Here is an 18,065-nt window from a genome sequence, read left to right as displayed (position 1 = left end):
AGACAGCCATGGGGACTTTGGTCTTAGAGGGCAAGGAACGTAGGTGATTGGTTCAAGATGTCAAAAAACCATACCTATGGAATAAGTTTTGGTATAGTCACCTTCCTTCTCTTCTAATAAGCCCATGTGGCAGCCACTGAGAAGGTTCTGGAGCCAGTGGACACTAATTTGCATTAAGAAGAAGTATGTGAGAGGTGCTGGGTAATGTGTGGCTTTTCCTTATTCAGTTCACTGCACATGAAATTTGCATACTAGCTCATTCTTTAATTTATTTGTTGCTCATTTAAGGTGCATTTAATATCAGCTTAATATTGATAAACAGCTTGAAAAAAAAAAAGGTCCCATCATTCCCAGTTTATCCAGTAAGACGCTGAGACTTAAGATTGTCCAGTAGTTTGCATGGTAGCATAGTGTACACCTTGGTTATTTTCCCCCTTGCATGCCCAGGTCTGCTGATGATTTCCTTGTCTCTTCTGGTAATTTTGATTACTGAACTTAAACTATCGGCCAGTATAATGGGTTTAAAAATGGTGCAGAGGCCATGCTCAATCTTCTTTTCACTGTAAAGTATCTCTCACTTTAACCCTTTCAAAGAGATTGCTTCTTCCCTTAAGTTGTTCCTGGTCCTTTGTGGCATACAAGGGACAAACATGGGTCTTATTTCCAGGAGTCTGTAGTTTTGGGATGTACAAGAGGGAGGGACCATAACTTCTGTCTGTCTGGCTTGCTGGGGAGCCTTAGGCTGATGATGTTACAGGATAGTGGCGTTGAAGCACAAGGGATCACAAGGGACTAGCTTGCTCTGGTTACATAGTCGTGGTTAATGACACTTGGTTCCAGTGCTTAACTGGCAAATCTGATGCGAGTTCTGGGAAGCTTCTGGAATGTCTTAAGGTATGTTGAGAAGGAACCACATTCCCCCCTTTAAAAATAGCCAGAGCAATCAGGTCTGAAGACATCACACATTTCACACACAGAACTTGGAGGAATCAAGCTGGAGCTGACTTGGAAGACTCCTCCCTGAGGACTAGGTCTCATAGTAGATGCAGATGCTGTGCAAGATGCTAAGGGAGAAAGCAGTGAATAGTTCTACCTAACTGTAAAGCCTAGGAACCATAAGAATGGACCAACATGGCAGACATACCCAATGGTGCAGCAGTGGCACTTACGTCTTGGACGTAAACAACAGCCATCTAATTGAACTTAAGGAGCACTCAGTAGGAAGGAGTTCATATCTGGTACCATAAACCTAGCTAACTACCCATGACTGGTGAGGTCATGGCCCCTAGAGGAGAGCCTACTGACGCCACATTCCAAAACCAGCATGATTCCAAACTGCATTCTAAAAATGTATCCTTACCTCCATGACAAATATAGCTCTCATCCCTCATCAAAAACCACTTTTTTTTTTGGTAGCAGATGGGCAGGCACCACCACAGAAATTCACAATTGGTCAAAATGCAGAGAGCTGAATGTGGGGTGCCTCACCCACCACTGAGACATCTGCAACACAATCGTTACACCTAAGGCCTAGGTAACATGGCAGAAAAGGGGTGGAAAGATCGCCAGAGCCAGAGGACCAGGGCTTCTGCCGCAAGATTGTATCCTCTATACATGACAGGGAAGCTGTGCCCATAAAATCTTGACAGTATGGCTGCCTAAATAAGACCCATGCAATGACAGCAGCAGTTGACTGTGGATGGGAAAATCTCACAACCCCCCACCCCTAGATAAAGACCTATCGACAATTAATGGCTGATGAGAGATGAAGATCCTGTCCTCTCCAGGGACAAGCTCCCTGATAGATTATCTAGTCCCAAGTGGTCAGTCCTAAAAACAAACACATGTGAACAACACTAAATAGACCCCGCAGCTTGTATTCACACACACACACACACAGCAACAACAACAACAATAATAATTAAGGAAGAAGAGATCATGGACTTGAGAAAGAGTGGGGGGCACAGGAGGAGCTGAAGGGGGGAGGGAGGGGGTGAAATGACGCAATGCAGTACTCACATATGCAATTTGCAAAATTATGTAACAAAAAAAGATAGTCACAAACTACCAGGTATGGCAGCACACACTTTTAATCCCAGCACTCAGGAAGTAGAGGTAGGTGGATGTCTGTGAGCTGCAGGGCTATATGATTGGGAATAAAAAAAAAAAAAACAACCACCCCCAAACCTGAAATATTGTGTTCATTTAATTCTACTTAATAAACCAGAATCCCTCAAAAATGATTCCAAACTGAAAAATTAAGATCTACGTCCTATGGAACAGATGAAAGGGTTAACACTGGCGTCCTCTGCATTGAGATGAAGGATGTTGGGAAAGAAGTATTGCGTTGCACCTCAGATGTTGCTTCTGCGTGCTTAGCTTTCATCCCTGAGAGAGCCCAACTCCCTTTGTGATGCGTTAACCCTCACTGCTGGTTCTTTAATCTCTGGGAAAGCAGGTGGGAACTCCAGAGATGCTTGCTCATCGTCCTCAGTCCAGGGTGGCTTGAAGTTTGGCGAGCAGACGGGTAGCTAGCTGGCATGTATTGATCACTCCCACCTTGAGTAGCTGATTTCCACAGAGGAAGCCATCCTCCAGTCACAGTCTCCTGGGAGTCCCCTTTTGTTTTAACCAGTTCTGCCTGGCTGTGGTAGCAGGCAACGGTAGGAGGAGATGCTCCTCAGAGCTCAGACTCTTTCCAAGGGGTGCTCTCGCCCCCCTCAACCTCCACCTCCCCCCGCAGCTGGGGAAGCTGCTGTCTTGAGGTGACAGCATCCTTTCCTGAAGACTGTTGATTCAGTTGCTACCCAGCAGCTTCCGGTTGTGGTGGTGGTAAGTGGTCAAGTGTTTTGTTTCTGTGAGTTGAGCTTTTCTAGGATGCCCCCAGAGAGTCAGTTGGTTTTCTGTAAGTCCTGGAGCTTTCAGTCCATCCCTGCCTTTGTGTTGGTGTGCTCACAGATCACCTAGCTGATCTGTCTGCATTGCTGGGAAAACCCTTTCTTAGGGGAGAAGGCTAGGTCCAGGCTGTGGTGAGTAGGTGGGGGACCATTACCGGGTTAAGTGATCAAGTTGAGTTTTGCTCTGGACTAGTTGAGACTTCCAAATTCCTGTTTGTTTTGCTGTTTTGGTCTGTGTGGTTGAGGTTTAAGAAACATTGTATGTTATTTGCCTTGTCTTAAAAATAATTTTTGGGGAAATGAGTTGTGGATAGGAGATAGGACATTCTCTTTTCTTTATGCTTGGAATTTCCGATTTTTCTTCTGTGAGCATCACATCTGAAGTGTCAGATGGGAGCAGCATAAAGAACATCTTGGTTTGGGAGTGCTGGGTAGCAGGTTTCTTCTGCACAGCTTGAGGTCCTGCTTCTTCTCTGATTAATTCATCCTTCAGATGTACAGTTCGCACTGGCCTGTGCTCCTGAGGCCCAAGGGATAGATTTTTCAGTGCTAGGATTTGTTTGAAGAAATAAGTTGATCCTTAAACTGTTCTGTTCATAGACAAGAGAGCATTTCAGGTCTCAGGTCAATAGGGAGCTGTGTGAAGAAGAAAGAAACCGGTGAGAAAAGTTAACTGGGGATTGAAGGATTTTAAGAAAAGGCTGAGGAAACAGAGGGGCTCGTGTGGGGTACAAATGCCTGTGCCCATGAACCTGCGCTTCTCTCAGATGTGGCTGCATCTCAGCCTCCACTGGAGACGGAAACTCAGAGATTTTGAGCAGCCTTTATTTACTATTTTATATTATTTGATATTGTATGAACAAATCTTTAAAAAAGGAGAGTGGTATTTTGTGATTTGGGAGACTGCGTGTGGGCGCGCGCTTGAGCACAGGGGTGCTTTGTTCATGAGCACAACCACGGAAAATTTCACTAGTAGATGAGTAATACTTGAAGTAAAACATTTTCTCCTTTCCCTCTCTTTCTCTCTTTCTCTCTTTCTCTCTCTCTCTCTCTTTCTTTCTTTCTTTCTTTCTCTTTCTTTCTCTCTCTTCCTTTCTTTCCTTTTCTTGAGACAGAGTCTTACTATGTAGCCTCAAGTAGTCTGGAAGTTGCTATGTGGACTAAACTGGCCTTGAACTTACAGAAATCCAGCCTTCCCTGTGCTGGGATTCAAGGTGTAGATCAACCTTCCTTCCCCTTCTTTCCCTATCCTCCCCTCCCTCCCTCCCTCCTTCCCTCTCTCTTTCTCTCTTCTTCCCTCCTTCCCTCCCTCCCTTCCTCCCTCTCTCCCTCCCTTCCTTCTTTACTTCCTTCCTTCCTCCCTCTTTCCTCCTCTAGTCTCAGCTTCAGAATCAACAGAATCAACCACATGTTCCAGATACTCATGTGTGACATTGGAATTCAAAGGTGGTGCTGTTTAAGGGTTTCTCCTGGAAGACTGCCAGAGAAAATAACGTCTGAGTTATCTTAAGTACTTTAAACATTAATAAATACATTTATAGGTGAATATCAGCTATTCTGAGCATGCTGTTCTTCCTGAAACACGTTTCTTCCTTACTCTGAGGCCCCTTCCCTTTCCTTTCTGCTTTTACTCACCTGACTGCAGTTTGCTGAGTGCCTCTCCCATGCTGGTCGAGAGGGGTCGAGAGGAGAAGGATGTAGTGGGAGATCACTTGTTCATTTCAGTGGCCCTTCCTAGACCATCTGCGCAGGCTGAATCCTCTCTTCACTTTATCCTTGCTCTTTGATTGGCTCATTCTCAGCTGCTGACCTTTCCTTGTTCCTCTTCCTCTGGCTCTTCCTCAGTGGGACCATTCATCCCCACAGCTTCAGCACTTGCCCATATGCTGACCCCCTCGGTCTATACATTTGTCCCTTCTGTTGGGCTTTGAAGACGCTCAAGTGGCTGATGCAATCAGATTGGATTTATAATTTATAATTGTCCTTTTCTAATTCTGCTTCTGCTGTTCCATGTCCTCCTCCTCCCTTGACTTCCGTCAACATAGTCAACGGCATTTCTATCCCCTCGGTGCTCAAATGCTAAAGCCTGGAAGTCACCCTGGCCCCTCTTTGTTCTGCGCCCCCAGGTAAGATCACCTACAGATGGTGGCAGTTTAGCTGCAGAGACACTAACTCGTGCATCGAGTTCTGCTCTCTTCTTGTCATTGCCTCCCAGCTCTTTCCATGTGGCCTGTGCTGTGAGCGCAATCCTGCAAGCACTTGGACTTGGGCTAGAGAGAGGGATCCACAGTTAAACACTCCTGATGTTCTTGAAGAGGACGCAGGTTCAGTTCCCAGAACCCACAGGACAGCTTGCAACCGTCTGTACTCCAGTTTGAGGGAATCTGTCTGACTGTCTCTTCTGGCCTCTATAGGTACCGGACACACAAGTGGTACACGTACATAAATGCAGGGGAATACTCATACATAAAATTTAAAAGATTCTTAAAAATCAGTGAAAAAAATGTATATAGTGGGCTGGCACAAGGAGACATGGAGAACAGCGACAATGGCCAGTGGGCCGGAGTTTAATCATCCCATTTTTACAGATCTCCCCTGACTCTTCCTGGCAGGGTCAACCACAGGTTCTTGAACCCAGCAATATTGTGTCAGTTCATCTATAAAATGGGATAATGATGGCTCCTGTCTATAGAGTTCTGGGGAGCATTGAATGAGATAATACAAGTCAAGGGCTTAGCCTCAGACCAAGTGCCCAGTGAATTTTTTTTTTTTTTTTGTATAATGTATATCAGGTCAACGTGAAGTCTGTTTATATTGTATTAAGCATACAGCCAGTATCAGTCCATCAACTATGAAATCTTTTTTTCCTCTGTTGTTCACTCTCTGCCGCCTCCTCTCCTCTTTCCCTCCTCTCTCAGCCCGTCTTGTCCCCCCTGCCCTTTCTCTCCATGCTTGTTCTTGCCTTCCTGCTCTTCCTCTGGCCCCTTTTCCTCCAGACATGCCTCCCTGGCTTAGTCATCATCATCCTTCCCCATTTCCCTCTCTCTCCACCAGTGCTGGAGTCCAGCTCCTCACATTTGATCCTGCTCACCCCTAACCTCCAGTGCTTCTCCTTCCTTCATCTGTGAACATGACCCGAAGCTTAGCTTGGGCCGGTCATGAGAGGAGCAGAGAACTTTCTTCAGAAGCTCACAGTCCCGGGGGAGGAGAAAAACAGGTGGACACACAGAAGGATCTTGGGAATAGTGAATGCAGAGCTAAGGAAGATGAAAATTGAGATGTACGTTCTATAAGAAATAAAATAATTTACTGTTAGGTCATGGTAATTAGATATAGTTGCTAATTAATTTAAAAGTTTGGCTCTGTTAGCCATCACTTCACATACACAGATATGCACACACACACACACACACACACACACGCACACACACACACACACACACACAAGTAGGCTTACTTGTTTTCACTTCTGTGTTATTATACTATGTGAAACCTATAAGCGTAACTGTCACGGACACCGAATGTGACGTATGCATCCCCCATACCTTCCACCCTCTTGCTCACACTCAGCTGAACTCATGCAGACCAGAAGCCTGGTGCTCCCCTTTCTCTGGCCTCACCTCCCATGGCTAAGGTTCATTAGGATTTCTCTTGGTAGGAGTCTTAGAGTGCATCTGTCCCTCAAAGGTCTGGCAGTGGGGGTCCTAGGGCCTGCCCTTGAGTTGGCAAGCAAGGTTGACTAGAGCTTGATGGCCAGGTCTCCTTTCTATGGGAGAGACGGTCTATGGGACTTTTGCTTCTCAGCTCTGAGAACCTGGGGCCCGTGGGGAGACAAGGGACAGCGAGTGAGGACGAGGGAGACAGAAGAAAGGGCTTGTTCCTTACCCATCCTCCTAGTTTTCCCACTTCAGGCCTTACTGCTTCTGCAGGTAGAATTTCAAGGTTCACCTAAGCGCACACCCGGGACATAAACCACCTAAGGAGAAGAAAACCTAGGGAAACAAGTAGAGGGAATTGGGAGCTTGGAAAGAAGAGAGGAGAGGACAGGAGGAAAGGAGTGGGGTGGAGAGGGGCAAGTGGGAGGGGCACACATCTGGGGCCATGGATACAACAGCTGGAGGAAGCCATTATGGTATCCATGTTCCGGACTCAGAGGTTGAATCTCAGGAATGTGCCTGATCAAAGCAACCCACACCTTTAGTCAGTCTAGGTCAGTCAGACCAGGGCTTACAGAGATTCACGCTAGGCTTGGTAGTCACACAACAGGAAAAGCAGGAGTCCCAGATGTCAGAGGACAAGCTTCTAACCACCCTGCCTCCTGGCCTCAAACAGCCCAGCAGCCTATGGCCAGAAAAGACCTTTTGTCTTGTGGACTTTGGACAACACTTTAATAGGACACCAGAAACAGACAAACACTAGTTCAGGGCATGGAAGACACACAGCAAGAATGGCAATTTATTAGTTTAAAACATGTAATGCAACCTTCGAGAGGACCAGATGTTCACTTTAACATGACTGGTGTGTTCTTTCCCTGTAGGCAGGCTTCTGTGGGAAAGCAATTTATTACTAGCAGGTTGCTTGGTGAGTGTGGAATTGGAGCAGGGGGAATTGTCTGTAATAACCTAATTGCTGAGTGGACGCCCATCATTAAAAGGAATTTCCAGTTTAATTCTTATCTTAGAGCACCGAGTCACCTGTACCCAGGTGTGCCCATTTTCACCTTGAGGGGGGACCTCCTCATTGAATAGCAATATGAACAAGGCACCCTCCTTCCATGTGGATGCTCTCCTAGGTGTCTTGTTTAGTCATCATTTCAGTCAAGAAGTCCTTATTTCCTCTGTATCAGTTGGCATCTCCCTCGGACTTTGCTGTTTGCTTCTTTAAAGCAATTATTTCTGTGACCAAGATTCAAAACCTGAGCTTGAACTGGAAAGAAAAGAAAAGGGCTAGAAGTGCAGCTCAGGGTACAAAGAGCATGTGTGTTTAAGACAGAAAATCTTTTTGGAAGTGAAACTTTGAGGTTTTCTTAATACACTTATTTAATTTTTAGATGAATATATATGCATATAGATGTTACCTTTCTTCTCTATTTTCCTACTTATCTTTCTTTCACTCATATATGTATATATAATATTTACCTACTGATATAAATCTTCTATCTACTATTTCTCTATCTCCTATTTATCTATTTGAATTGCTGTCTATATCTACATTCTATCTAGCTACCTATCTCTATCAATCATCTATCTATCAATCATATACTTATCTACTGATATCTATTGGGGTTTTATCTATATCAATCTTCTATCTATTGTCTATTTTTCTATAAATCATTTCTATATTACTAGAACTTCTGTAGGAGGGAACCACTATATTGATCCTTTGTATGAGATGAAGCCATCCCACAGTAAAATATATTTTTACTATTTTCTATGATATAGGGTAGTTTAAAAAAGGGGGAACATTTTTATGTGACTCTCATTTACTTAAGTACTTTATAAGTAGCTGGATTTCAGAATCCCAAGCTCCTACTTCTAGAGCTAGCATTTATTTCTCACAAACTTCTGTCCCTGATGTGTTTACTGTATCCTCCAGACTGCCAGTGATCCAAAGTTCAACAAAACATGACCTTTTCTTTATTCTGACACCTATTGAGGTGGAACAAGTGCCATGCAAGACATTTTGGAGAGTTGATGATGACCGTGCAAGAATGAAAAAGCTTAGGGCTGGCTTCATGGCTCAGTGGATAAAGCACTTGCTGTGTAGGCAAGGGGACATGAGTTTGGATCCTCAGAACTCAGGGAAAGCCTGGCTGGTAGCATGTCCCTGTAATTGCAGTGTTTCTATTGGAGGGCAGGACGTGAGGGCAGAAGACTCTCTGGAAATCTGCAGGCTAACTATCATGGTTGATGCAGTGATGAGTAAGAGACCCTGCATCAATCAAAGTGCAAGGCCAGGGCCAATATCAGAGGTTGCCTTCTGATATCCACATGTGTACTGTGCAGCATTCACATTCATGTGCATGAATACACACACACACACACACACACACACACACACACACACATACACACACACCATACACACATTCTAAAAAGAGAATGAGGGTATTTCATATCTCTTGCTGGTCTCTACCCTTCAGTACACCACTATCTCCTAAAGACCCTTAACCCAGATGAGGAAGAACATCTAAGGATGAGCACGTTTTGGTGAGGAATAGGAAGAGGTTAGGAATAAGAAGAGGATTATAAGAATTATAAAACAGTATTGAGGGAAATCTTATTTCTTTTAAGTTTGACAGAAATCTGAGCCACTGGACTCAATCTTCCATAAAATACACCCACATGACCATTGTTACAAGGAAAAGATTGGATTGGTGGAAATGGGGGCTTTAAAGTGAATTCTTTCTTTTCTCATTTTAATGTTGTAGAGATTAAAAAGCCTTTGAGTAAGATTACTATTAAGGAAAAAGTTTCTAGAAATCATACAGAAGTTTTTAATCCACACAGCAATGATGATGTTATACTCTGAGTTATGGAGTGGAGAATATTTCTATAAAAGTAAAAATGTTTAAAATTAAAAATGGATTTATTTGGCATCTTCAAAATAAATGGTTTCAAAGACACTTTGGGAGGTGGTAGTGAGAAGTTGAAAGTAAAAACATAAGAGTGGTACCAAATAAAGAAACTCTAGGAGGGATATGGCAGTCTTTTAAGCCTCAACACCCGGGAGTTTTGGAAAGGAGGAGAACTTGTAGAAAGATGTAAAATAAGAGAAGAGTTGCATGGCTCTTTTACTGTTGTCTCCTTCCCAGCCCACAACTGCATTTAGCTTCATCTTTAGCACTCGTTATCAGTTAATGCTATTCTCCCAGCCCCGTCTAACAAACCAATAAGGGATTTTGGTCCCGTGAAAACAGAACACACTGATTTAGTCCCCAGAGAGAATTTTCATGTCTTAACAAGTTGGCTTAGACTTGTTGATTAGTCTCTCTCCTCTGGCCAGATGGGGCCACCAGAAGCAGCAGATGTCAGCCTCTAGGCTTTGTGTGTGCTCCCCGCTAATGCCATATCTCTGCTCTGACTCCTTTTTTGGTGCCTACCTTGTGAAGCAAAGAACTGACAATGAAAAAGCTGTATATGGTGGAAATACCTGTAATCCCAGCAATCGGGAGGCTGAGGCAGGAGGACAGCTGTGAGTTTGAGGCTAGTCTGGGATATACAGCAAGTAACAGGTCTTCAGGCCCTGTATCAAAATAGATAGATAAATAAATAAATAAGGGAACAAGAAGAAAGTCCTTCATGGGTGAGGACTGCTTTGGTCTGTTATTTTTCCACAGGAAAGACTTACATCAAAAAAATCCTTTGTATCTTATTGGAAACGGATTGGTTCTGGGGTGGAGATAGCCATTGTCTTCAGTTGTGTGCCCAACAGTGAGGCCACCAGGTTGCAACAGATAGTGCCAAGCTGTGGCTACACAGATGCCCCTGGTTAAAATCAGAAAGTCACAAAACAAAAAAGAGGCGTGACTGTGGGAAAGAGGGGGGGAAGGTGAGGGGTGGGAGGATGGCAGAGGTGAGGAGATAGGGGAAGGTTGTGGGTGAAAGTCACTACACGCATTTATGCAGATGTCAAAGAACAAATAAGAACACTCATTCTGCGAATCTTCTTTTGACTGCAGTTCTCCATTTCCTCCTCTAAGATCTGACCACTTCTTCCTTCTTTCTCTGCTCTTCAATTTTCTATGACACCAAATGCTCGTTCTTAGATGTTCTTCCTCATCTGCTCTACGGGTGTTTAGGAGATGGTGATGTATGGAAAGACAGAGGTCAACAAGAGAGCTGAAATACCCCCAAGTCCCCAAAACCCCCAAACAGGGATGACAGCTTGAAGATGCTCTGGGGCTTGAGTCTTAGAAGGGATAGTCACTAAAAGAGGAGGGTCTTTTATCACCTGTGCGTCCATTTCTTAGGGAAACAGAAGTCATCATTCACTCATAATCAATAAACACATGGAGTAGCACTGTGGGCCAGACATGTCAGATGTCAGGGACACAACTATGGACCAGAGGAGGAGGCTCCTGTCCCACTGGAGTTAGTGGTGAGGAGAAGACTAATATAGTAGACAAATACAGTCTAGGGTGCCATGGACTCTGAGATGGCCATACCAGGTTTTGTGGAACACAGCCCCATCTCTGATTTCAGAGGGCACTGAAGGCCTCTTGAAGGAAGTGCCATATGAGTTGATGTATGAGTTGACGGGGCTGTGGTCACATGGCTATAAATATAGGTAAGAGGGTTAGTAAAGGTCCCCCAGTGGAAAAAGACTAAACTGAGTAGTTCTGAAGTGCAGACATGAGAAGTGAAAAGAGGCAGAGGGGCAGTGAAGGCGGGAAGAAAACTGAGTAAGAAACATGCACAGAGACCAGGAGGTAGGTCTCAGCTAGCATGTTAAAATGTTTTCCCTAAAGCTAATGTGAGGTGTTCTGGGTTTCCTAGCAGGGTCATGACGTGACATGATGCCATTCCCTTTCATGAAGATGTCTGTAGTTTTGATGTAGACTCTGGCCTATAGCTTCCCAAGGCTGGACCAAGACAGATTTGTGAGGATAAGCACAGAGGAAGAATGTTCTGTGGTCAGGGACAATGTCCAAGATGTCCCCACTGCCTAAACAGAGATGTGGGTAGTGAGTGGGCTTTGGAGGGATGGTCTGGGCAGCCTTGTAGCTGATGGCATGGAAGGTGTACAGGAGGGAGCAGGGGAACTTCTACTGGGTTGTATCTGAGAATTACGCCTCCTTCAGTAGCACATGGCAGCAATGACCAACCTTCCCTCAGAGACTCATCAGTTTTGTGGTCTGGGCTCCAGGAAAGTCTAGACTCCTACTGCCAGTGCCTCTTTTTGCAGGCACACCCAAGGGTGATAACAGGAAGACAAATTGATGGTTTCCGGTGTTTTGGACACCAAGGGATCCATATTAGAACAGTGGGTGTTGATGGACTTCCTCTTAAATGTCTTTTCTTGTAACTGCTAAGCCAAATGCACCAGTTCTTCCCTTGTTTGGTGTCTGGGTGACTGACCACACAATACTTCTTTAAGTACTCTTAGTACCTTCTGCATGTCACTTCTCTGAGCAGAAAGCAGACACACCATTTTTCTTTCTAACCCAAAGAATGCCACCAATTCCATATGTCTGCTTGCTCTGCCATGTGTTTGCAAAGTTGCCTGTGTTCTTTTCCACGGGTTATGAATATTGTGTGTAATCTGTGCACATTTGCTCGTGGCGAAAAGATAATAATGGCATTATTTTAGTTTTGGGTAACAGCCAGGAGAAGGCCATATGTACGAATAAGTGAGTGGAAAATTTTGGGTTGTGTGTTGTTGCAGCATGGTCAACAATTCCCTGTTATATGTAGCTCCCATATTCAGGAGCAGTTACCAGCTCAGGCTGTAGGGAGGAATTCTCAAGCACCTTCCAGTGAAAGGCAGATGCTTGCACAGCCCAAGAGATTCCAAGTGCTAGTGTTTGGGATGAATTAGAAGAGTTGATTTAAACTGAACATCAAATCCAGTGCATATATGGGCTTATCTGGGGTTGCCCTATAAAGTCTCTACTAGGAAGTTCCAAGTTTCCTTATGATGTAACATATTCGAGTTTGCCGAGAAAAATTAACAATAAGGCAAATTAACAGGAGTGAGAAAATGCTATGAACTTTGGTGGTGTCACAAACAACACTGGATCCTTCAGGATGAGGATCCAAAGAAAGATCCAGGGTGAACCATCCATTTTAATGGGCAGCTTCAGAGAAGCAGAGAGAGCCATGTGGCCCTGTGACTGGACAGAAAAGGTCTGAGCCAACAAAAGATGATAAAGGGGAGGATGCTCACAGATCTTTCCAGATTCTTTCTGGCTTTCATTTGTGACTTTTTTCCCCCACTGGGGTGTGGGGTGGGTCCCTTTAGGGAATAGGGGATGAGGATCTTATGACCTTTAGTTAAAAAATACATTGGAGGATTCCTTCACAGACAGTTCTATACGGAAACATGACTGGTGGAAGTTAGGGACAGTAATTTGGCTTTTATGGCTAGATTTGAGGGAAAGGGTTGTTGGGTTCTGTGACTTGCCCTTGGGAGGAGGAATTCTAACTTCTGAGTTTTCTTTGGATTGTGGACAGAGATGAGGGATGAGAGCTTAGAGGCAGGAGGAGGGCAAGGAGAAAGAAGCATTGCTCCCAAAGCCTTGACTCTGATGTATGCTTTTTCTGAACCCCAATACATTTATAATACAAACACATATTTTTTTTAATGGCACAAAATTATTATTATCTGGTTAGATTTAAACATGTTACACTAAACTTATGGTTCTTTATTATATCAGCAACTTGTCTAAATTTGTGTAGGAAGACAGTTGAAGAGGGTGAATATAAAGCTATTGAACATCTTTCAAATACTAAGGTGTGTTTTTCTTTTTTTTAAAAAAAATGTAGGCCAGTGCTTGTGACGTGGTGAAACTCAGGGGATGATGTTCTGCAGTCAGAAGAAGCTGCCAGGTAAGGCTTGAGTTTTTCAGATTACACAAAACAATAGGAACTGTAATCTTATTTTATATTGGAGGCTTGATTTATTCAGAAAACACATACATTGGTTTAAGTTAAAAAAAATTTGGACAGGGCTGGAGAGATGGCTCAGCCATTAAAGGCTAGGCTCACAACCAAAAAATTGGACAATTGTGTATACTCATGCAACTCCTGAAGGTGCGTGAAACAAAATGCAGAAGTTTCTATCATCTCACCAAGTCCCTTGTGTTGCTGTGGTCACGCTCTGGGAATCCCAGCCATCTTCTGATCTCTGTCAGTTTATTATTGCCTACTTTAAGGTAATATAAATGAAATAATACTACACGTATTCTTTCATCATGAGTCTTTCGCTTAATGTGAAGGTTTCACTGCGTATCTGTGTTCATGTGTGGTTGCTGTCTATCTGTGGTTTGTTCCTCATTTTTTCATTTCAAAGCAGTGTTTTATTGCATGAATACACACGTACTTAAAACTGAGTCCATACAAAATGGGTTTGGTCAAGGTAGCAGGAAACACACTTTTTTGTTTGTACATTTGTTTTAGTAATCAGTTTCCTGAAAGTAGGTTAAGTATAGCTTTTCTGATATATTTGGGGCCAGAAGTACTTCTGGGGTTTAGGTTTTGTACTGGCTTTTAGTTTTTAGAGTTTAGAATATTTTCAGAGACTTTTCTAGTCGAGTCCTCCTAGCCTGAAATTGCAAAATCTGAAATTCTCCCCAAAATCTGAAACTTTTAAATATCATGTCAGTGTTCAGAAACTTTGGGACTTTTAGAGCCTTTTGTGCTTCAGGATTCCAGGCTTGGGTGCTCAACTTGAAGTAGTAATGGCATTCCAGTCAGAGAGGATCCTGGTCACAGTTCTATGGCTGTGAAGAGACACCATGACCACAGCACCTTTTCTAAAGGAAGACATTTAAGTGGGCTGGCTTCAGAGTCTGAGTCCAGGGAACATGGTGGTACACAGGCAGACATGTGAGAAGGGATGAAGGAGCTGAAAGTTCTGTATCCAGATCTGCAGGCATCAGGAAGAGAGAGCCACTGGGCTTGACTTAGGCTTTTGAAGCCTCAAAGTCCATTCTCAGTGATACACTTCCTCCAACAAGGCCACACCTCCTAATCCTTCTCAAGTAGTGTTACTCCCTGATGACTAAGCATTCAAATATATGGGCCTATGTGGGCCATCCTTATTTAAAGTAACACAGAGTATTGATTTTTCATTTCATCTCTAGTCAGTAAATGGCAACTACTATGTAGTTTTTATTTCAGTGGATATATCTTCTTACTAAGATTTTCTTCATATTTGACCATAGTTTTTGAAGGTAAAAGGTTGAATTTGAGTTTATTCAATGCCCCATCTCTCTTTCTGACAACATCTCTGGCAGGTGGTTGGCTCCTGCATCTGTAGTTATCTCATGATGCACCAGTTCCCTTGTAGGACACATGGCAATGTTCAGCCTCATAATAGCTGAATTCTGTCCCAGTGCAGTGTCTACCTGAAGGCTTTATTTGTGCCCTCAGTAGAGGGTCTGTCATATTCCCAATGCCAATAAAAGACTCTAGAATTCCTCCTGTCCTTTGTCGCTGTCATATGAAAGCCTTCACACAAATCATTGGTACAATCTTTGTAGTGTAAACACAAGGTCAAACAGCCCAAATATGGCTGCTTGTCTTATGTTAAGACCATGGTCCAAGATCCAGGCCTGAGTCTATTAATATTTGAAACAGTTTCTATGTACACATAAATATAGACATGAAAAAAATGGGCAAAATTTTATAAATTAAAGTGAAGAGGGAGAGGCAGAAAAAGAAGGCAATGGATGGGGTATAGGCATTCTGAGCAGGGGTTTCCTGTTGAGAAGCAGCTGAATCTGATGAAAGCGGCCTGTGCCTGCTCTGTCTGTTCTTGAACCTGGCATAAATCAATTTGTGGTTTCCTAGTCATCTTTGTAAAGTACCACTTGCCATCTCCTTATTCTCAGACTCACTGCCAAACCTTTGGCATTAGGGAATTAGGCAGTTCTGTGCTTCAAATCTGACCCTAATGCATCATCTTTCTCTGGCTTTGCTTCCTTATTTGTAAAATGGGGCTGGGAATAGCATATACTTTTGAGGGTTATAGCATATTGTTTTGAGAATTCCTGAAATAGTGTCTGTGAAATACTTTAGGTTGAATCTAGCTTTTTAACAAATAATCAATAAATATCAGCTTTTGTCACTATTGTTATAGTAGGCTTTAAGTCTCTAGTCATGAATCTATTTGAATAGAAAACAAAATGCCAGGGGCTTAATCTAAAAATTTTATTTGTAATTTATATAATACAGTCTAGGTATACCAGAAGGATGAATTTGCTATGAAGCTATAGTAGCTGTAGAGTAAATAAAGCTTCCAGTAAATTGAATTTTCCAACTCCTTGGACCTGATGAACATATTTATATTGACTTATAAAAGAGGAAAACAAACCCCAAACCCTTTAGCATTTGTTTGAATCCTCTAACTTCATTTCCAAGCTCTTTTGTCAAGACACACACACACACACACACACACACACACACACACACACACACACACACACACTATTGTGGGAAGATTTTTTTCTCTTCAGTTTTCTGTTTAAATGTCCATAAACCCCAGAAGCTGCAGGTCAGCAGGAATTCCTGCTCAGGGTGCATTTCTCAGTTGTATCAGGATGTGCTCTTGGAGTCCGATCAGAAAGTCTGGAGGCTGGACCCATAGCTTTAAAGCTTTCCAATCATCGTCCTTCTCTGTCTTTAGTGAATTGCTCTGGCTTCCAACTGACCAGATTTTGATGAATTAAAGAAAGAAAAGTAAGGAAGGGAAAGGCCTACACTATTGATTTAGCTTCAAGGAGCATTCTGAAAAATTTGACTCCCCCTGCAGAAAAATTAATAACAATCTCATACCCCAAATGATACTTGTTTGGAGACTTTCTTTGGTATTTGAATGCATTCCAAGCTTACTTAAGAATCTCAGCCTATGCCATCAAGGTTTCACACAAGGGACCCCAAGTTCTCTGTGGTATGTCATTGTTTAATGACTTTGGGAGCATACAGCTAAGTGTCTGAATGTTGTCTTCAAAACCACATTGGCCAAAGGAAAAATATGCAGTGTAGGTAATTGAGGGACAGTTGTGTTTATTAATTCTGCACTCACTCATGGGTCCTAGGAGGACCTCCTACTGCCCCCTCTTGCTATTGGTCTGGACACAATGATCTCATTAAGTAGTGATCAACACTAAGTGATTAAGATCCTCTCACAGACAAACTGATTAAACAAAGAGACGTAAGTGACTTGCACTCTTTTCCTGACCAGAAGTGAGAGAGAGCGAATTTGTAATTTATTGTGCATTATGATGGAAAAGAGCCCAGATTAGGAAGACATAAGCATTGCCTTCCAGGACCTGGAGGAGAGTCGATGATCACTTGCCAATTTTCACTGGCGAATTTCAATTTTCAGTCGTTTCAGAGAACGACTTCAAGACTCTCTCGGGAAGTAATGCAAGCATTTGGAAGATTCTCCCCCTTCACCTATTTAGTTTTTTATTTTTAAAAGACTTTTTTGTATGCATTTTTTATTGTTTGAAAATTTCATACATGCATATAAATTTCATGACACTTTTCTGTTTAAAAAGTGCTTCCAGCACATTTTCTAGTTAAATGATCACCACACAAAGTGTTGATACTTTCCTGAGAAGTCACAGTTAAGGAGACAGGCTCTCAACTGAAGTGCTCCTGGGCAGCTGTGGGACTTAGCCCTTGCCTCAGCATCTCACCTCTTCCCATCTGGGGGCTTTTTTTTTTCTTTTTTTTTCTTTTTTTTTTTGGTTTTTTCGAGACAGGGTTTCTCTGTGTAGCTTTGCGCCTTTCCTGGAACTCGCTTTGGAGACCAGGCTGGCCTCGAACTCACAGAGATCCGCCTGGCTCTGCCTCCCGTTTTTTTTTTCTTTTTAAACCTAACTCATTTTATGGGACCTAAAATATTGTGTATAAGAAATAGTATCTTGATTATAGTAAAATACTCTCAGCAGATAGTGCTTTAGAAGTCCCTCTCCCCTTCTACATTTGTGTCTTAAGTGATTTGACCATGCTTTCGGATGTATTGAATGTGTGTTGTCCCACTTCCAAGCATAGTGAAATAGTTTCTTTCTTTTTCTTTTCTTTTTTCTTTCTTTCTTTCTTTTTTTTTTTTTTTGCTTTTCAAGACAGGGTTTCTCTGTGTAGCCCTAGCTGTCCTGGAACTAGCTCTGTAGACCAGGCTGTCCTTGAACTCACAAAGATCCTCCTGCCTCTGCCTTCCAAGTGCTGGGATTAAATGTGTGTTCCATCATCACCTGACAGTTTTTTTTTTTAAAAGTTTTAAACTAAAAGTGGATTTAGTAAATCATTAGCCCCACCATATAATTACTTTTTTTGGGGTAGGGTAGGATTGGGGACTATAGGCTAATCATCCTTAGACAAGGTTAAACACAACCACAATTCTCACTGTTCTAAGTGACTGTTTCCTATCCTTATTTGGTCACCGTAGAGAAGGTAGCAAGCACTGGGCAGAGACAAGTGTTTTTCCAGCACTTCA

At 42.9% G+C, this 18,065-nt stretch overlaps 1 protein-coding gene across 1 annotated transcript in view; it reads left to right on the top strand.

Moving 5' to 3' along the window:
* Atp8b4 (ATPase phospholipid transporting 8B4 (putative)) overlaps positions 1 to 18,065 on the top strand; it is a 203,801-nt gene that overhangs the window by 6,202 nt on the left and 179,534 nt on the right. The window contains 1 exon segment of the mRNA XM_028892728.2: positions 13,385 to 13,447. Coding sequence (XP_028748561.1) covers positions 13,417 to 13,447 — 31 coding nt within the window. The 5' untranslated portion in view covers positions 13,385 to 13,416.

This window comes from Peromyscus leucopus, chromosome 4 (assembly GCF_004664715.2).
Source record: "Peromyscus leucopus breed LL Stock chromosome 4, UCI_PerLeu_2.1, whole genome shotgun sequence".
NCBI classification, from domain to species: domain Eukaryota; kingdom Metazoa; phylum Chordata; class Mammalia; order Rodentia; family Cricetidae; genus Peromyscus; species Peromyscus leucopus.
The sequence above is the reverse complement of the archived record's forward strand: the minus strand, read 5'-3'. Positions and strand labels throughout refer to the sequence as shown.